The 20913-nt window shown below is 47.3% G+C and overlaps 1 protein-coding gene across 2 annotated transcripts in view; it reads left to right on the top strand.

Moving 5' to 3' along the window:
- The window catches only part of SNX30 (sorting nexin family member 30), a 111142-nt gene that overhangs the window by 78954 nt on the left and 11275 nt on the right, over nt 1-20913 (top strand). For both annotated transcript variants that reach the window (XR_004681240.1, XM_035016034.1), the window contains exon 7: nt 11171-11257. Coding sequence is in view for 1 of the 2 variants with exons in the window: in XM_035016034.1 (XP_034871925.1) it covers nt 11171-11257 (87 nt within the window). In the remaining variant the exon portion in view is untranslated. The remainder of the gene's footprint in view (nt 1-11170; nt 11258-20913) is intronic.

Here is a 20913-nt window from a genome sequence, read left to right as displayed (position 1 = left end):
TCACCGGGTATGAACCTTTTAAGGCTCTTGATAACATGTCAAATTGTGGACAGTGGAAAATGTTCCTGCTAGAATGAATCACTGTCTCATGTGTACTCTGTAAAGCTGATAATAAAACACTTTCAAAGACAGGATTGGGTCTGGATCTCACAATGGGCTGGGAAACAGTATGAATTTCCTTATCTGTAAGGTGAAGTGGTGGTAGTCATGGTGATGATAAGGCTAAAACTCACCATGTGACATCATTAGCCTGAGGCAGTTTTATTGGTAATTATTGGAACTGAGACTGAAAACCACAGCCCCTGATTTCCATAAACTTCCTACTCATTTTCCTCTATTACATTGGGTTTATTTGTTTTGTTTTTTAATGAAACCTATACATGGCATATTTAATTCTGTGGCTGAAACAAGTGTAGAAAGGCATTCTGGGGCTGGGGGGTGGGTGGAATGGGTGAGGGAAGTCAAAAGGTATGAATTTCCAGTTATAAGTAATAAGTAAGTCCTGGGCTGTCATGCACAGCATGGTGATTATAGTTAATAATGTATTATATATTTGAAAGTTGCTAGGAGAGTAGTTCTTAAAGTTCTTATCAAAGAAAAATGTATAACCGTGTGTGGTGATGGATGTTAACTAGTCTGTGGTGATCATTTCACAATATATACAAATCATTATTTTGTATACCTGAAACTAATATAATGTTATGTGTCAGTTACATCTCAAAAAAAAAGGCATCCTTACTTGCTTAAAACAAGCCAGAATATTTTGCTTTATTTATAAAGTTAATAGTATCTATTTTTGTGAACAAAAATAAAATTTTACAGTCCCTGGGGTGTCTTTGAATTTGTCTCTTAATAGAGACACAGCCTTCATCAAAAATTCTCCCTTAACCTTGCCAGACTGGAAATCTGATACATACACGTCCTGGGATATTATGATACAAATTACTTTGTTCTTGCACGTGGCCGGTATGTTAGTACTTAATATATATTTGTACTTGAAGCAGGATTTGAAATTGTCATTTAGCTAAGGTTTATCTGGCATCTTTATTAAGATATTATTCTACAGTGAGGCATAAGCTTATGTGAGTAATTGAAGTTCTACACCAAAGAAACACTTGTTTGTTTGCTCTCTTTCTTCACCCCGTGTGAGGCATATGTATTGAGTTTCTTGTTCACTAAGCCTGAATAAACATTAATCAGGTTAATCAGGCTGGGAGAATGGGAGTGTATACAGTATTTTCTGGGAAAGGCATAGAAAGGAGGAAGTGATGGGGCGCCTGGGTGGCTCAGTTGGTTAAGCGACTGCCTTCAGCTCAGGTCATGATCCCAGGGTCCTGGGATCGAGTCCCACATCGGGCTTCCTGTTTGGCAGGAAGCCCGCTTCTCCCTCTCCCGCTCCCCCTGCTTGTGTTCCCTCTCTCGCTGTGTCTCTCTCTGTCAAATAAATAAAATCTTTAAAAAAAAAAAAAGAAAGAAAGAAAGAAAAGAAAGGAGGAAGTGTTGACTCTGCCCCATTGGTGAGCTGGGCTAAGCCTGGTTAGAAAGAAACAAGGTCTACCCACTCCCATTCTTCCCAAAGGGAAAATGTCTCTGCAGAGAGGTCTGGGTAGGACAGAAGTGACTTGATGACAGAGCCAGGACTGCGTGGGTCCATGATCTCCAGTATTTTCTCCATGCAAGGCTGAACTAACGTTCAACTATTTCATATTCCTAATGATGGTTGAGGTCTGCGTGGCCAGGTCCAAAGGCACTGGGAGAGGGGGATAGGTGTCTTAAGTGGCTCCCCTGCCTTTGCCTTGTAATACTGATGCTCTGTAAGAATTCTTAGCTGAATTCTATTCCTCTGAGAGAGTCGTAGAGTTCCATTTCCAAAGTAACTTTCTGATTTGGGGGGTAGGTGGGATCGACTTTGCTGTTTAGTATGAAAACGAAACATACAGTAGAGAGCTTACTGAAGGCCTGGCTGTGACATGGTCAGTATCGACTGCTGGATGGCCTTCCGAACTGAGCAAGTCCTTCCAGTTATGTTTTGGTGGGAAGGTTTTGGTGTGGTGACGTTTTATTAGTCTACTCGGTTATGGCTTGAGTGGACCAAAGTGAGTATTCATCCTCATCGTTTGGAACGAGAGGCCTGCGCCTTAGGAATTTGGAGTAGTTGTGGGTCAGCCGAGCCCTGCATGGAGAAAATGCTGGAGATCATCGAAGCCCTCTCCTGATGGGGCTAAGGTTAGGGTTCCTCTTTTAAGTTCGAAACAGTCTCTCGAGTGACTTCATCTCCTCGATCTAGATCATCTTGTCTATCTTTTTTTTTTTTAAGATTTTATTTATTTATTTGAGAGAGAGCGACACAGCGAGAGAGGGAACACAAGCAGGGGGAGTGGGAGAGGGAGAAGCAGGCTCCCCGCAGAGCAGGGAGCCCGATGCGGGACTCGATCCCAGGACCCTGGGATCATGACCTGAGCCGAAGGCAGTCGCTCAACCGACTGAGCCACCCAGGCGCCCTCATCTTGTCTATCTTGCTCATTGTATAGATGAAGAAATAGAGCCCCATCGGTAAATCTTGTCTTTGTCCCATGGCCATAGTTGTAATGAGCAGTCACCTTGTACCTGTGTCTTTACTCTTGGCCAAAAAGCAAACCAGATCAGTTCCTGTTTTTCAAGGCTGAGTCTCAAACTGTCTCTCTTTAAATGCACTTGTGCCTGGGTATGCTCTGTTCCCTTTGGAGGTAGAAGGAAAGCACAGAAAAAGTAGGGTTGTCATCAGGCCATGTGGGACACATGAACAATGTTCGGTGAACAATGAGGATAGCTTGTACTAGAAAGATGGTTGAGGTCATGTATTTCAAGGATGCTGAGGAGAGATAGTGAACAGCATGTGAGAGGGAGAGGTACCAAAGTTACCCTCAGGCCCAGGACTCAAGTTAAACACCCCGAAGACATGTACACATGAGCCCTTATATGGGATTTCACATCCTATAGACTATGTATGGGGAAAATATAATGAAGATAGTGATGGGCTGGGAGAGAACATCTTAGAGTCCTTACAGATTTCAGGCAGTGCCTTTTGAGTACTGGCATCCTTATGACCAGGACACGAGTAGGAGAAGCTTTAAGAAGGTTAGAGTAGAGTATGGGTTATTTCCCATACTGCCTTATTCATAGAAGGTGATTAGCAAATGTTAATTGAATTTGACATTGTGGTCAATTTGAAACATTAACAGATATAGAACTACTGCATGTCCCATATCTTGTTATTTTTAAGAGATGGGTTTACCTACAAGGCAAGGAGCATGCTTATCTCAGAGGTCTTGCTGAATGACTAGGGTGGGTTGAATCAGAAGAGGGTGGTAGGGAAAAGCCACACAGAGGAAGTGGCTTTGGTTGGAGACTTGAATATAGGAGTTACCTGTGCAAGGACCAGAGGATTGAGCATTTTAGGCAGAAGGAACCACCGGTGCAAAGGCTCTAAAGCAGAAGTGAGCTTGGTGTCTTTGCAGATCAGAAAGGCCAGTGTGAGTGGAGTCCAATGAGCAAGGGAGCAAGTGGGAAGAGGTGAGGTCAGAGAGATAGGTGGGGGCCAGGACAGGCATAGTAGTAGCATCTTAAAGGCCGTGGTGGTAAGAGTGTGGGTTTTAGTCTTAGGAACAAAAGGGAACGCATTTGGGTTTATGCAGGGGAATGACAGGATACAGTATTTACTTCAAGAAGACGGCTAGTGCTACAACAGTGGGGAGAACGGGTTGTAGGGACTGAGAGCAGAGGTAGAGAGACATTTGGGAGACTGTCACAGGGAGCCATGTGGTGGATAACTATGGTGGTAGAGCTTGGGCTACAGTGGTGGATTAGGGTAGATTTTGGAGGAAGGGCCGACCAGACTTGCTGCTATATTAATATGAAATCAGAAAAGGAGGGATTGGTGATGATTCCTGGGTTTTTGGCTTCAGCGACTGGGTGGACAGTGGTTGCTGTTCGTCAGGATGGGGAAGTTCGGGGCAGAAAGTTTGGGCAGTTGGGAATCAAATTGTTTTGGCCATACTGAGTTCAAAAATACCTATTAGTCATTAAAATAGAGATGTCATGGCAATTGGTTATAAGTTTAGTTCAGAGTGGGAATAGAAATGTGGGAGTTGTTTGTGTATAGATGGTGTTTAACTCCTTGGGAAGGGAGTAGACCATCTAGTGAGGTGAGATCCAGGTAACTAGTCTAGGCCTGGCTCTGAGGCATGACAATATTTAGTGGCCTAGTACCTAACTAGGAGGAGGAACAAGTAGAAAAGGAGACTCAGAAGGATTGGTAGTGTAGTAGGAGAAAAAACGTAGAAGAAGCCAAGAGAAATGTTTTTAGGGTGCCTGGGTAGCTCAGATGGTTAAGCGTCTGCCTTCGGCTCAGGTCATGATCCTGGGGTCCTGGGATTGAGTCCTGTATCAGGGTCCCTGCTTCTTGAGCCTGCTTCTCCCTCTGCCTCTGCTTCTCTCTCACATGAATAAATACATAAAATCGTTTAAAAAAAATGTTTTTAAAAGGGGCATGATCCACAGTGACCGTTGTATTTAATAATATGGAGGTCATTGGTGATTGTGGTTAGAGGTGTGAGATGTGGATGCAGAAGTTTGGTTTTAAAGACATAGTTTGTCTTTGAGTTGGAGATAATTTGAACAATGTTCCGGGATAGCTTTTTCCAAGTATCCGTTATTTGTGGTTTTTTTCCAGCCTGCCCACCTTTTCCTCTATGAGCCACAAGGTGGAGCTAATGAGTCGAGTGACCAGGCTTCAAATTTGCCTTTGAAAACAAAAACAGATTTTCTTTCTCTCTTTTTTTAAAGATTTATTTATTTATTAGAGAGAGAGAGAGAGAGCACAAGTGGGGGGGTGGGAGGTGGAGGGGCAGAGGGAGAGGGAGAAGCAGACTCCCTGCTGAGCAGGGAGCTCCACGCGGGGGCCGGATTCCAGGACCCCTGAGATCATGACCTGAGCCAAAGGCAGATGCTTAACTGATGAAGCCACCCGGGCGCCCCCAAAACAGAGATTTTCTGGAAGATTGAGTCAGGAGGGGGAAAAAAAGGTCCTCTTTCCTAAACAAAAGTAATTATAGATTGAGGGCATAATTTCTTGGAAAAATGAAGCAGCAGGATGGAGAAATGTACATGATCTCAAATGTTTTTGTTTTTAAAGATTGTATTTATTTTTTTGACAGAGAGAGAGAGCACAAGTAGACAGAGCAGTAGGCAGAGGGAGAGGGAGAAGCAGGCTTCCCACTGAGCAGAGAGCCCGATGCGGGGCTCAATCCCAGGATCCCGGGATCATGACCCGAGCCGAAGGCAGACACTCAACCGACTGAGCCACCCAGGCGCCCCCATGATCTCAAATGTTTTAAAAAGACAAGTATATAAAAATTAGCAATCTGAGATTCTCAGTGATGGCAGACTAAATATATAAACTCCTTTTTCACGAAACTGCACCAAGATGACGCTAGAATGGTTTATTTGTTTGTTTGTTTGTTTGAAGTCGAAGCCTGCAAAGATAAAGAGCAACAGAAGAGGAAACAGTAGTAGACAGTGGGGACTGGAAAGCAAGCCGAGAGGGGATAAGGGACTTAGGGGACTCAAAAAACTGCTTTTGAAGCTGACTGTGAGGGGTGGGGGAGAAACTTGGAGACCTCCTGGTTTACACAGTGGAATCCTTCAGAAAGGTGGAGAATTGGCAGCACCAAGTGCCTCTGGGGTGGGAGAGCTGAAGAGAAGGATTAGTCAGGAATCTGTTTAAAGAAGAAGTTAGAGCTTCCGGTTCTGACCTCCCTCCTCACACAGGGGCCACTGTCCCTTCTGTCCTCTGGCAGAACTGGAGGCATATTCTCTGGAGGAGGTAAAACAGGGACCCCAGGCACAGTTGAGGTTGAGAGCTAAAATCCTAAAATCAGGATGCTAAGTAGAAGATTACCAAATGCTGAGACTCTTAGTCATCTTCCTCTGCTTGACTTTCTTATATCTTTCCTGCAAGGATTAGAAGAGCCTTTTCTATAAAAATCTAAACAGGCCAAGAGAAGAGATTTGAGGGTACTGATAATGGGGAAGGATCCACAATGAAACGACCCAGCAGGGTCCCTGTAGAGAATTGTCAACAAGCTGTCGATGTGCAAAGAGCTTTCAGTCAGTGTTGCCCTCTTGGATGAGTGGGCAGGCAAGGTCACTGAATATTTAAGAGAAGATTCTAGTATGAGTATCAAGTAAAAACAAAGAAAAAAAAGTATATTCAATGAAAAACATCATTGAGGGAGACAAAATTTCCAGGAGAAAAAAATCATTAATGTTTTCAGAAAGCGATGTCACAACCATAAAACAAGACTTTTTTGTTATCTAGAGAACAAAGAGATCATGGCAATTAAAACCATGAGAGAAATGAAAAAAAAATTAGAAACGTTAGAAGAAAAAGTTAAGGAAATTACATGTAAGGTGAAACAAAAAGATAGATGGAGAATTTGAGAGAGAAAAGTGTGAAAATGAGAGGACCAGACCTCAGTATGCAACATCTAAATAACAGACTGCCAGGAAGAGAAGACACAGAAATGGGGAACATCAAAGAAGTCTATTCAAGAGAAAAAACTAGAAGTAAAGACATAAGGTGTCAGTGGTTGTGCCTAGAAGATGAGATTCCCCCCCCCTTGTATGTTTTTCTTTATTTTCCGAATTATCTGTAACAAATACCTTTTAGAACTAGAGGGAAATGTGTGGTTTTAATATTACCCACACTGCCCTAGAAAATTTAACTCACAGGTGGTCCATTTTTGATAGAATGGAGGTATAAAAGAGCATGTCAAAAGGGGCAACCTAAAAAAAAGGGGGGGGCAACCTAAGTTCAATCATTTAATCAGAAATTATGTCACCAGGACCAAGGTCAGACTCATGGTCCTGTCTGCAGGAAAATACTGTCCTCGAGGGCCACCCCAAAACAAGCCACAGCGCTATGTTGGGTATTTGATTTTTATTCCCATTCGAACATCTTCATTACTGAGCACTCATTATTCTCCATGAATCCCCCTTGGGTGTTTTGGGCCATCAGCCCCTGGCATATCAGAAGATGAACCATTCTGTTCTGGAGTCCTCTACGCATGGCTGAGCTGTTCCTGCTGCTTTCATCTGCTTCCTCAACCCTCAATCCTAATGTCCCTCTTACAAAAAAGATTTGAACCTTAGAAACCTTCCAGACTTGAGGTGGCTTTTTGGTGGCCGCTGACCTTTTGCAAAGGGGGCTGGTTTTGGAGCTACTTCTTCCTCATCCTATAAATTTGTGAGCCTGTGGTCTCACTGGTGGAAGATGTGAGCATGAGCTCCGGGGCTGGAGAGGGAATGTTGAGCCTTCCAGCTGATGCTGACCATTGTGGTATTTTCTTGGAAAAAAGCCAGTACAGAGATTGAAAGCCAAACCACAGAATGTATCTGTGATTTAACTTCCAGACACTGTTGTCTTTGTAGGTCAGTGGTTATTATTAGCTTGTTATTAACAGTTTGGATGGCTGGTATTATGTTTAACTTTTTTATTATGGAAAAATTGAACCGTCCAGAAGTCGAGTGGAGGTGTCACAGTCCCCCACATACCCGTCAGCCAGCTCCAGGAGTTGCCCACTCATGGTCCATTTTGTTCCAGCTCTGCTCCAACCCCCACCGCCTGGGTTATTTTAAAGCAAATCCCAGGCATCAGATCACTTCGTACAAAAATACTTGGTACATATCTCTAAAGTACAAGTGCTCTTTTAAAAAAAGAAGAACCACATTATTATCACACTTAAAATTTTTTTCTTAAGATTTCCTCAAATATCCAGGTAGCGTCCCTTTCCCCAGTTGTCTCGGACACTGTTTTTGTAGGTGTTTTTTGAAATCGTGATCCAAATAAAATCCATACTTTGCTCGATATGTTTCTTAAGTAGTTTTAAAAATCCCTCCCCGTCTCTTTTTCCTTGAAATTTATCTCTTAGACAGATGGAGTCATTTTTCCTCTCTACATTTGAAAATAAGTGTAGTGAAGTACCAGATTACTAGGGCCATTTCAAAATCACGATAAAATGTTCTACATTAAAACAAACAAAACTTATGAGAAAAATGTATTTCATGTCTAATTACAAGTCACCTTCTCATCGAGGCTACTTTATGTACAATTCCGCTGTCCTCTAAACCCTTGGCCTTCTATATCTTCCTGTCCTATTTTCTGTTTTCCTCTTTCACTCAGCCCTACACACAGCTATATTCCCCATATATTAATATATTTTACTGTGTGATACCTTCCTCCTCTCTAGAATGTAAGCTCCACGAAGGCAAGCGTTTTGTGCCTTTTGTTCTCTGCTGGATCCCCAGCACCTGCGTCATGAATGGAGACACATAAAGGCAGGGCAGAAACAGGGTTGAGGATAGCTCGATAGGGAAGCAGCAGAGGGGCACAAAGTAGCCGGGAAAGTATCCCCATGCACTTCGCCTTTTGATTTACGTTCTCCACTGGCATCAGAGACCCCTACAGAGTTCTGTGAGCAGCTCAGATGATGACTAGCTTTTGTTTGTCCCTCAGGGATGGTGGGACCTCTCTGTAGCTGCTGACCGGGTTCCTTTGCAGTCTCAAGCTCAGGCCCCATCAACCATAGGCTGGTTTGACCAGTTTTATCGACATAGCCTGTGTTGTTTGGGGTACAAGGCTGGTCCTTGCAGATCATCATCAACTGTGTGCAAAGATGCTTTTAACAAGGATGGTAGTCTTAGTTTATTTCGATTCAAAAACCTGTTTCCCAGCCTGCAGCGTGGTTGGGCTCACAGTCAGACTGGGAAACTACATGCTGTCCTGGAACGTGGCAGCAAATGCCTGGGTCACCGCTATGTCGCTAGCGGAGTGGCCTCAGCCAGGTCCCTCCACTGTACCTTAGTGTTCTTGCCTATAAAATGGGGATAATATCCTTTCACTTCTTCAGGCTCCTTGTGAGTCTTTTCTGCTGTCCAGCGAGGTGGGGGATGGTAGTGCAAACCCGCCAGTGGTGTGCATGAGAAGGCAGCATTCTGGCCACTTCAGGTGACGTGGGTGTGGCAGGGGCTGAGGAGTCAGAGGCTGACTTCTCCCCTGGGCCAGGGAGGGCCCAGGCTAACTAGGGAAGGGAGTAGAGCTGAGTCTTGGGGCCCCCTCACCTGCTTTAGGGTGGGGAGAGGAGGTGCACCTTATCTGTTCTAGCTGTGTGCAGCTCTCGCCATCGCTACCCTCCCGGGGGCCGTGGCACCCTCAGCAGAGAGTCCTGGAGCAGAACACGGGACAGGCAGCCCCATGCCGTGCTGACTGGGTTCTGGGGCACTGCTTTGAGAACATTTCTAGCTTTGGTTGCGAGGTTCTTGCCACACTACAGAAAGAGAGTATCCCTGGGACAGCCCAACCCATTCCTAGTCTGGCTACTGTGCTTTTTCCAGTAAGAAATGAGGTGTCCCATGATGAGAGTCCACGGGGCAATGATGAGGATCCAGTCAGCCCCTCCCTGCTGTTCCGCTGTGCCCCGGAGAACCCCATCTGTGTCTCCGTGGATAGCATTGTGTGTTTGGGTAGAGATTATGATTTTTACTCCTGCAAGTACCAGACTGGTAGATTTAGAATATTTTCTGGGTTCTAGGAAATCCAGAAAGGACCCCTGACTTTTTTTTTTACTTTATATATCTATGCGCTGTCCAGTATGGTAGCCACTAGCCATAGGTAGCTGTTTAAGTAACAGCTTACTGAATTTTAACTAAATTCAAGTTAGTTAAAACAAAAATTTAAATCCAGTTCCTCAATCACACCCGCCAATTTCAAGAGTTCAGTCAGCAGGTGGGGCCAGTGGCTCCTGCATTAAATGCAGATGACGGAAAGTTTCCACCGCGCAGAGAGTTCTGTTGAATAGCGCTGCAGGCATTCCTACTCAGAGAAAGACAAGTGGCAAACAAAAGCTACTCTGTTGCACGTTTTTTTTTCCCCCTCCTGTTCTTCACAGGGTAAAACACTTCTCAAAGGAAATACTTACTTCGGAGGAAGACTTGAGGTTCCCTGCATTGACACATTCCATTAGAAGGTTTCCCCCAGGGCGCACTCAACTGTTCAGCCACTCCTCACTTTTTGGCATATTATCAGGGACACAAGGTGCCCACTGCTTAGCCAAGGAATGGCTCCTTCCTGCCTGACTCCATACTCTGCGGGAAGGTGCCTATGGGAAAAGCATGAGCTTAGCAGCTTTCACAGCACTTTGTGACTCCTGAGTTGGAAAGAAAATTCTTACCACTCTTGATTTGCTGTTCATGCTGCTTATACTAAAAGAAGAAAAAAGAAAGCCTTGGATGAGCGAGATGCTTTCCTAGACTGTGGATCGCATTCTTTTCTGTCTTACGTAGTGGGGTCTCAGTGGCAGGGCCAGCACGAGGTGGGGCAAGGGAGGCACCCAGGGCACAGATTGAGGGAGATGCTCACGCTCCAGTGCCGACCTCTCACTTACAGGGGCCTGGGAGTGATTGTCTCCTTAAATGTTGTGTCCTGGGCACCTGGCTTGCCTCACCTAGCCCTGCTGAGGTTGGCTCTGTTTGAGCTCATTTACCGCTCACCCTAGCAGGCTCACTGTGTGCTTCTAGGGATTCTGGACTTGTGCATAGATGCACCTTTGTGCTATGTCTACACCTCTTCCCTGGCTGGAACCCCTCAGGTAGGGGCGGTATCTCTCTGCTCTTTGGATGCCTGGTCCAGAGTGGGGGGGACAGATGAGCAGCTGATGGATCAGTGAGCAAATCAGTCCACCAGGGATCATCAACTGGGTGAACCAGAGTCAAGAACTCTCCTGACTTAGACTTTTCCATGAACGGTTCAGAGAACATCCTGCCTTGTCACCTGCCAAGCCTCCCATTTCAGCACAGCTGAGTCCTCTCATCAGTGTGGCTGAGGATGGGCACTGTTCCCCCTACTTGTCCTTCCCCAGAGCTTCCGTCACCTTCAGTATCAGGCTGAGTTAATGGTGCCACCCCTACTCCACCCCTGCTTCCTCCAGAGTCCATGTCACGTGTCCTGGGAGCAGGTGGTGGAGCCTGGGTGTGCCAGGACTTGGGGAGGAATGGGGTAAAGAGGCAACTGCCTGGGGCCAGAAGTCTCCTTTGTGAACTCTGTGTGATGTGCTTCCTCTTTCTCTTCCGGCAGAGTGTACTAAAGAAGAGGGACCAAGTGCAAGCAGAGTATGAAGCCAAACTGGAAGCTGTGGCTCTGAGGAAGGAAGACCGCCCCAAGGTCAGGGAGGCCGCCCCGGGAGGGCTGGGCTCCTCAGGGCTGGAGCCATAACTGCCCCGCTGGTGCCAAGTGAAGTCTTGTCCCTAGATCCATATGATGAAGGTGGTCAGCCCCAGCTGGGCTGTGTTCATGCTGTTACTGTCCTCTGTTTGTTCTCTTTGATGTCTTATTTCTGGGACTTTCTAACATGTACTTGGGGTTGAGTTTTCTGCTGTTTCTTCAGGGGTTTTTTTTGTTTTTGTTTTTTGGAGGTTTTTTTGGTTTGTTTTTGTTTTGTTTTGTTTACTTTCAGCTTTGCCATTCAGGGGCAGTTCCTCTCTCTGTAAAATGGGACTGAGGAGAAAGGGGGTAAGAACAGTCTAGATCACTGTTCTCAAAAGTGTGGTTTGCTAACTCATCCACTAACTGTTACTGATCCGTGACAAGAAAGGTGTAGAAGCTGAGAGTCAGCAGCTTCATAGCAATTTGGTATTTGTTGAACCTGCAGCAGGCGTGTTGTCAAACTAGCTCATGGGGAGCAAACTGTGTACTCGTTACGCATAGTAGATCTACAACTTTGTCATACTGGGGGCGGAAAAAAGCCAGCAGACAGTGGTCCTTTGCCACAAAGTTTAAGAAGCACTGACTGAGTGTATGTATTTAAGGGCTCTGGGTCCAGACAGAGGATCCTAAGGTAAGTATGCATCAGTTGTATTGCCCTCTGTCATTTGTTGCCTTTTTCTCCCCAGGATAAAACCAAGATCAAAATAAGATTAATAAAAGCCAGCATGCAAGTGCTTACAAATGTGCTAAGCTCTTTACAGTATCTCACTGATTCCGTACAACAGTCATGTGGTTTGGGTACCATTGTTACTCCCACTGAGAGCTGAGCAAACCGAGGCCCACGACCTCACAGCCAAGTTACCACTATGTTACTGGGCTCCTTTCCTTTTTGTTTGTAATTGGAAGGTGTATCTGTTTTCAGAAAAGGGGTGGGGGCAGGGAATGTTATTAAAGAGATAAATCGCAGGGGCGCACAGTCCAGGGAAGTGGTTGGACACCAGAGCAGTTTGTCTCCCGCTGCCTTGGTTCTAGCCGCCCCTGCAGCCGTGCCGAGACGCACCTGGAAAGGAGCCCGCTTTGGAAAATTGAAACCCACGCCTCCGAAATGGCGCACCTTGACTCCGTATGGTACTTGCTTTGTATATATATGTGGATTGCTTCACGTGGTCACCACAGCAGTCACCTGGGGCCCAGAGGGAAGGCATTGTTCTTTCCCCATTTCGTGGGCGAGGAATGAGCCACGGAGCAGCTCCGTAAATTGCCTGGCTTTGCGGTTACCCGAGCTCTTCACCTGGCGTGCTGCACGCAGCGGGTGTGCAATACACGTTTGTTGCGTTGGTTCAGGTGTCACCCATAGGGACCTACGTGAGAGAGGGGAGGCCACGTACAGCTGCTGGAAAGTCAGGCGATAGGGATAGGGACTCCTGTCCTTGGCCCGGTGTGTGCCGCTGGGACTTGGCACCTCTCGTGCGTTCCTCTCGCCACAGGCTGTTGGCCTGCTTCCGTCCTGTGTGTCAGGAGGGGGGCCGTGATGGGGGTGCAGCTGTGTGCACGGCCACGCCCTGTCTTGTCTTCCGGCTGCCTGTTCCCTTGACTAGCTCCGAGCCGTTCCTGTGATATTCTGGAACACGGTGCCATTTAAAGGGACATCAAATACTGTGTTTATATATCTCGAAGTTTCTTTCTGTCTTTTTTTTTTTTTTTAAAGTAGGCTCCACGCTGGGCTTACACTCATGACCCTGAGATCAAGAGTCGGACGCTTAACTGACTGAGCCACCGAGGCGCCCCTTGAAATTTCATTCTAACAATTTCGCTTTCCAACATAAATATAGAAGCCACTTTACCTGGCGAGGGAGGGACGGAGGCGGGGGGGACAGCAAGTTCTGCTGCTGGCCTAGTTTGGGAGATGGAGATCCTGTATTTAAAAGATGTTCTGCCAGCATTCATCCTTGCTCATCACTGAATACAAGCTTTGTCTCAGAGGCTGGTTTGTCATTTAATATATGTTTTGCTCTGTACGGAACAGTTCCTTTGTGAAGACAGGACCTGGAGGTTATGAATAATAGGCCAAACAGAAAGCTGACTGTTCCTTGGCTTGCCGGCTGCCCGAGGGTCGCACCGCCTCGGAGCGGATGGGGCCGAGCTCCCACATGCCACCCAGCCGAGCTGCTGGGGCTCCTGCCTCGTGGCTGTACACCGCCTACGGGCCTGGGTGACGCCTCTTCTCCTCCCAGTGGGTGTGGAAATCTAGCTGCTGCCGTTTTCACCTTCCTGGAGCATCACCGTATGACTCCTTCTCTTGACCACAGGCGTTCTTAGAAGAGGGGGGCAGGGCTTCTTTCCAGCCAGCGAGACTAGCCAGTAGGTCTAACCATGCCTGCATTCTCTCAGCACACTGGGGGTAGGCAGTCTTGGTCTTCCCTCTTTCTTCTTTCTGGTGGGATGCTGAGCCACGTCCATGTTAATGTCCCCTTATTTAGCAATTGTGCTTAATTAACAAAACGGGGGCTGTCGCGATGGTGGTGCCCCAGTGAGTGTGGTCTCACTGGAGCCACGGGTTTTGAATCTGGGGCAGCGGCTACTTTGGTAGGCAGTGGAGGGCTCCATTGGTGGCCCCCCCAAGTGGGTAAGGGTTTGGTTGAAAGAGCACAGGATTTAGACTCAGATGGCCCTGGGTTCAAATCCCAGCTCTGTCCTCCAGCTTGGATTGGTTTGCTCATTAGACCTTGTGGGTTGCATCCACGGGACTGCCGTGAAGGTCGGTGTAGTGTCTGAGGTGGGGACAGAGGCCCCACGGTGGAGCCTCTGCTTCCCATACTAGCTCCACTTGTCTCTGGGAGGAATGCTGACTGCGAACTTTGTTTTCCTGGCTTGTTGCCCTTATGGCTTTTTTTCTTTTTTTTTAATTCAGCTTTTTTTTTTTTTTTTTTTGGCTGCACTGTTTGGGCATGGTTACCTTGTGTCCTAAAGATTCCCCTGCTTTCCCAGCCCTCCCGAATGCCTGTCCTCCCTAACAACCCATCAGCAGGTAGAGAGACATCTCTCTCAGACGTCACAAGTAGCCAAACGTTTTGCTGTGTTTCATTTTGTGTGATTTGGGGCTCCGCTTCCCAGAGCTGCTGTTGGCGAGAGAAGAGCCAGGGTGTCAGCAAGTGGGTCAGGGCAGATTCTTACCCCGAGGACCCAGTGGGCTCCGCTGTCTGTGAGGGGGGCGGGAGCAAGATGGCTCACAGGTTGGCCCCGGGAATGCTGGGAAGGAGAGGATTCTTACCCGAAGACGGGCAGTTTTTACAGGGCTCTGGGCACGTTAACAGCATCTGAGGGACTTAGCAAGCCTGGGGGCTTACCTTGTTTTGAGGCTGAAGTCTTGAAAAGTTGCTCTAAAGGGGGGCGCCTGGGTGGCTCAGTCATTAAGCGTCTGCCTTCGGCTCAGGTCGTGATCCCAGGGTCCTGGGATCGAGCCCCGCATCGGGCTTCCTGCTCGGCGGAGAGCCTGCTTCTCCCTCTCCCACTCCCCCTGCTTGTGTTCCCTCTCTCGCAGTCTCTCTCTCTGTCAAATAAATAAATAAAATCTTAAAAAAAAAAAAAAAAGAAAAGTTGCTCTAAAGAGAGAGGGAAAGGTGATTTCTGTGAAGCCGTGGAGTGGTACCAGAATCTGATCACTTCTCCAAAACCCAGAAGAAAGAAATGGCCTTGTGGGTCTCCACGGCCCTCACTGCGAATTTCACACCGGAGAGGCTGCGTGAGGGGGAAGGAGAGGTGTCCTGTGGCCCCCGCTGCTGACCGCGGCTTGGCTGTGCGCAGGGATGAGGCCGAGAGTCTCACAGAATTTAAAGTTTCGCTTTGGTTTTGGGTTGAGAAAAGTCAGCAGAGCCTGAGGTGGTTTCTTCTCAGGCGAGTAGACCTTCAGCTTGCATAGACTTGGCCTGCCTTGTTTGAACTCTGAGGTCAGAGAAATTACAGGCACTTAGTGGGCTGCCTTCTGATGCACTTTTCAGCACCCCAGGCTTGTGTAAATCTGATACCCCTTAGAGGCCAGTGGGGTATCAGAGCTGTTACTAGACGCAAAGAGGGGCCGAGGAATTGCATTTAAAACTGGACTGGAAGCTCACACTAACAAGAACAATAAGAGTAAACCATGGAGGGAAGTTGCACGTTTAACTCCATTCTGTGATGGACTCTTTCCAATACTAATCTATTTATGTGATTCCAGAAAGAACAAAGGGATGTCAAGGGAGAATGCTTTATAAAAATCTTACAGTTATCTTCAAAAGACTAAGAAAAGGGGAGGGGAGGGGAGAAGAATGCCATTTTAGGCCCCGGCCCACAGGTGGCCTTGTAGTAGGTCTGGCGCTAGGTGAAGAAGCTGCTGGAAACAGGGAGTGTCATCTTGCTGATGAGAAGGTGCGTCACGTGGAGGTGGGTGGGAGCAGAGAACAGGATGTACTGAGCTGTTGCTTCTCGGGGTGAGCAGAAGTAGGGAAGGGAAGTGGGACTTGGGATCACTTGGGCACACCTCTTGAAGACCATGGACCTTTCAGAGCTCTTAAAACCCCCAGCATGGTGACCATTCTGGGCTGGGGAATGTGGCAGGGAGCAAGAACTCTAGTTCTAAAGCAAGATGGGGGCAAGGGGACTTCTTCATGTGGAGCTTCTACAGACCTGAGAGTTTTGCAAAATCATCTGTCATTTTCAGACTCTTTGGACGAATGAGGAGAGACATGCCTGATGTCTCCCCATTCTCTTCATGGTGGCCACGTTCCCAGCCTGGGATAGAAAGCCAGAGGTCACGTCAGCCAAGGAAGGGCAGGACTCTGTCACTTCCCTTACATAGTTCCTACAACACCTTCTATAATGTGGTTATTCCCGTTGTACAGAGGAGGAACCCGGGCTCAGGGGAATTACATAGTATACGTGCCAAAGCTAACAAGTGGTGGAACTGGACTTGGCCCTCGGATGTGTCTGGCTCTGACATTAGACCCCTTCATCCCCACTCCAGGGCTCCCAGCAAGCTTTGCTCCATTGAGGTAGAGGTTCTGGCTTTTGTAAGCATGTTTAGATGAACACTAGTGGGCTTGGGGGAGAGAACGTAGACCTTCTCTTGGGTCTTCATCTCTGTGTCTGTGAGCTCCTTCCAGTCATCACGCAGGTGAGCTCCTGGCTTCTCTCTTCTCAGTGCACCTGCTCACTGCCCGTCTCATGCACTCACTTCTTCCTCCTTACCAGCCGTTCTCTGAAATGTGTGTGTGTGTGTGTGTTTAAAAGCATTCTTTCAGTAACTTCCTATTTGCCTAGTTCAGTAGCCTCTTATTGATCTTTTCCCTGTCTCAGTGTTTTCTCAATGTTTTTTCATCTCTGACTCATGTAGAAAATGAAAATATTTGTATAGTGCGCTGGGATAGCAGGTCAGGTTGCTTGAAACGAGGTGACCATCCTGGGGGATCGATACTGCTTCATTCACTCAGCACCAGTGAGGAAGCCCTGCCCCTCCTTTCCCTCAGCAGCATGTGGCTGAGAAGGCTGCCATCTTTTTTTTTTTTTTTAAAGATTTTATTTATTTATTTGAGAGCGAGAGAATGAGAGAGCACATGAGAGGGGGGAGGGTCAGAGGGAGAAGCAGGCTCCCCGCTGAGCAGGGAGCCTGATGTGGGACTCGATCCTGGGACTCCAGGATCATGACCTGAGCTGAAGGCAGTCGCTTAACCAACTGAGCCACCCAGGCGCCCAAGAAGGCTGCCATCTTGAATTGGTTTTGTCATTGGTCCTGGGACCTGTCCTGTAGCAGCCGTGAGCCCTCTCTCTCCCCCAAGTCTTGGGATCATGTCCTCCTTATATAATCTTTAGGGACTTTTACTAACCTACTGTCATCAAGGGAGCAGATAATGTGATATCTCCAACCTAATTCCAAGAAGGAAACTTAGGTAGAGATTTATATTGTAAGGCCTAGAAATGCCTGGTACATGGGAGAGCTCAGTTTTTAAATGAGCATTGAGTGAATTTGCTTCCCACCCTGCTCCCCAACATACAAAAATGCTTAAGTTCATCCCACATTACCCTTCTCCCATCGCTCCAACAACCCATATTCTGTAATGGAAATTCTCATGAGAGAGAAGGGAGCCACTGTGAAAAATATAGCCTTGTCTCTATTTAGAAGTGTTGTCTTTTGAGGGCCCACCTGGTAATTTCTTTTCTTGTTGGTGTCTTGTGATAAGTGATAGCCTGTCAGTAGCATTGAATAATTCTATCTCAACATCCTTCAGACAAGATACCACAACTCTAATGACACCTCAGTCAAAAAATGTTCCTGGTCAATGAACTGATTATCACAAGAACACCATCCAGAAAGAGACAAGAGTGAGAAGAATGCCAGCCGCCTTCCTCTTCATTAAGTTGGGCACCTCAGGTGGTCTCTTCAGACAGCTCATCCCAATTCCCACTTCCTCTTAGTCTCTTCTTTTTAGCCCTTACCCCTCTCTGCCTCCTAACTCCTCCATCCTTGTGTGTCTGTGGCTCCCCTCACCCTGACTCACTTCCTGCTTCTGTGCTCATCTTTCTGAGTCACCTTTGCTGATCCCTTTACTAACCCTACACATTTAGGCTTCTCCATGAATTCTACCCTTCAACCACCACCCCCAACCATCTCTTTGATTTCCCCATATATTTAAAAAAAATCTGAATCGTGGCAGAACACACATAACCAGAATTACCATCTTCCTGGGTTTTTTTTAAGATTTTATTTATTTATTTGACAGAGAGAGACACAGCGAGAGAGGGAACACAAGCAGGGGGAGTGGGGGAGGGAGAAGTAGGCTTCCCGCAGAGCAGGGAGCCCGATGTAGGGCTCGAACCCAGGACCCTGGGATCATGACCTGAGCCGAAGGCAGACGCCCAACGACTGAGCCACCCAGGCGCCCCATCTTCACTGTTTTTAAGTGTCCAGTTCAGGAGTATTAAGTAAATCCACAGTGTTGTGCAGTGGATCTCCAAAACTCTTTTCATCTTGGGGAACTGAAACTCTGTTGCCATTGAACACGTCCCCATTTCCCCTCCCCCCGGCCCCTGGCAACCACTGTTGTGCTTTCTGTTTCTGTGAGTTTGATTACTTTACTACCTCTTGTAAGTAGAATCATATAATATTTCTCTTTTGGTAAACTGCCTTATTTCAGTTAGCATGATGTCCTCAAGGTTCATCCATGTTGTAGCACATGTCAGAATTTCCTTCCTCTTGGAGGCTGAATAATACTCCACTGTATGTATACACCCCTTTTTGTTTATCCATCCATCTGTGGACAGACACTTGAGTCGCTTCTACCTTTGTCATTTGTGAATAATGCTACGGGGAGCATGTGTGCAGATATCTCTGTGAGATTCTGCTTGCAGTCTCTTGGGCATACCCCCAGAGTGGAATTGCTGGGTCATACGGTAATTCTGTTTTTAGTTTTTGGGGTAAGTGCCCTACTGTTTTACACAAATGTGCAGGGGTTCCAGTTTTCTACATCCTGGGCAACACTTGTTCCTTTGTTGTTGTTGTTAGTAGCCATCTTAATGGCTGTGAGTTGGTTCTCACTGTGGTTTTGAGTTGCATTTCCCTAATGACTGGTGACGTGCAGCACCTTTTCCTATGCCTGCTGGCCATTGGTAGATCTTCTCTGCGTAAATGTCTACTCAAATCCTTTGCTTATATTTAAAATCAGGTTGCTGTTGTTGAGTTGCTTCAGCTCCTTCTGTGGAGGGGGGTCTCCCCCTTCCCGTGGCTATAGCTGCCTCCTCTCTCTGGTCTGTGCACCTGCCCTTTATCCCGAGCCCTACGATGCGCTGCTGTCACCCTCACCACCCAGACTGCAGACTTCGGGCTCCTCTCTGACTTCCTGTGTCTTATTTCTCATGTGCAGGTGGTTGTCAGTTCTGTCTCCACCAGCCTGGCCTGATCCGTCCTCTCCCTTGTGCTGTCAGAACCACCGCCCCAGTTCCAGGGTGCCCCGGGTAATCTCATGCCAATACATTTGGGTGTTGACTCATCTCTGATCTCGGGTGAAATCTCGGGGTGAGGTAGCGTGGGTGAAGGGTGGTGTAGAGCTTGAAAGAACATACTTAATAATATTTTATATTTGGAAAACAAAAAAGAAACTTTTTTATATGACACAGAATATAGTTCATAACATTCATTCTTGACTGTGGCCGGGGGGCGGTGGGGGTGGGCTGTGCACACAGCAGATTATCTTTTAGGAACAGCGATTTACAGTATTGATATTGATCAGAATGATGAAATATATGTGGAGCATTTAAACTATGCCAGGCACCAAGTATTTTATTCATAATATCTTGTTCAATCTCATGACAACCTTATGAGGTGGTTGGTATTATCCAGAAATGGAAGCTGAAGCCTGGAGAGGCCCCAGGTCACCCATCTAGGAAGTGGTAGATGTGGTATTTCAGCTCTGGAAATCTGGCTCTAGAACTTTCTGTATTGTTAGAGGAAGCACAAGGCTTTTCTATTTTCCAAAAAAAGGGGCACGTGTTAAGTGGAACGGAGAAAACCTGGACTCAGGAACACAGGCTTCTCATCTCCTCACTGCCCCCCCCCCCCCCCCCCCGCCATCTTGCCAGCCAGAGTTCTCTCTCTGTCCTTTTTGGGCATTGTGGCCTGTGAGCGATTCCTGAGGTGGGTCCAGACACAATCTCCCCTCTCTTACTTGCATGTGCTGTCACTCTGGAGCACCCTCCTCCTACTGTTGCCTCATTTTTTTTTTTTTTTAAGATTTATTTATTTATTTTAGAGAGCACGACTCTGTGCTGAGCACAGAGCCCGACACGGGGCTCGGTCTCATGACCCTGAGATCACAGCCTGAGCTGAAACCAAGAGTCGGACACCCAACCGGCCAAGCCACTCAGGCGCCCCTGCCTCAGTGGTATTTCTCCAAGGAGGCCTGATCCCTCATCCAAGCTGGACTCACTCTCCAGTTCCCCCTCCTTGTGCTTACCACGGGGCTCAGAGTGAAGGGAAAGCACCGCGACCTCCCCCCAGAGTGTGCAGGCATGTTCATGGCCTTCCCAGCTAGACTGTAGGCAATCTGAGGTAAGACCTGCTTACTGACACCGAAACCCTTCGGTCTCCCTCTGTGCCAAGCACAGAGTGCGGTGGGAAAACGGTAAGTTACTGATATTTCCCAAATGGAGGCTCAGGTCATCATAAAATCCAGAGCTGTGGTTTTGGCTCTTAATTTTTGTGGATCCACCAGAGTTCCCATCTTCAGAACAGACCCGGGCGTTGATCTTTGGATCAGAGGCCCTGGCTCCCCTCTTCTCACTGGACCTTGATGCTGTTCTCTTTTCAGGGCTTTGCTTTTCCTGCTGCCCACAGCAGTTTTGTTAAGCAAACAGGAAGCTGCTCCAGGGAACTTACAGCCCATGCTAAAGTGAGCAGTGGCTGGGAGAGGAATAAGGGAGCTGGACTGTGTCTGCAGGGGAGTGAGGCCCAGAGACACTGGCTCGCTGGGCCTCCACAGAGGCTGGTTCCCTGTGCGTTTGTGGGGAAGGCTCTGGAGGGGCAAAGGCAGGGGCGGGTGGGGGTGCATCTGTTCCTCAGTTGCCCCCGAGTTGGACAACAGCGACGG

This window comes from Mirounga leonina, unplaced genomic scaffold (genome assembly GCF_011800145.1).
Source record: "Mirounga leonina isolate KUSES-001 unplaced genomic scaffold, KU_Mleo_1.0 Mir_170, whole genome shotgun sequence".
Lineage (NCBI taxonomy): Eukaryota > Metazoa > Chordata > Mammalia > Carnivora > Phocidae > Mirounga > Mirounga leonina.
The sequence above is the reverse complement of the archived record's forward strand: the minus strand, read 5'-3'. Positions and strand labels throughout refer to the sequence as shown.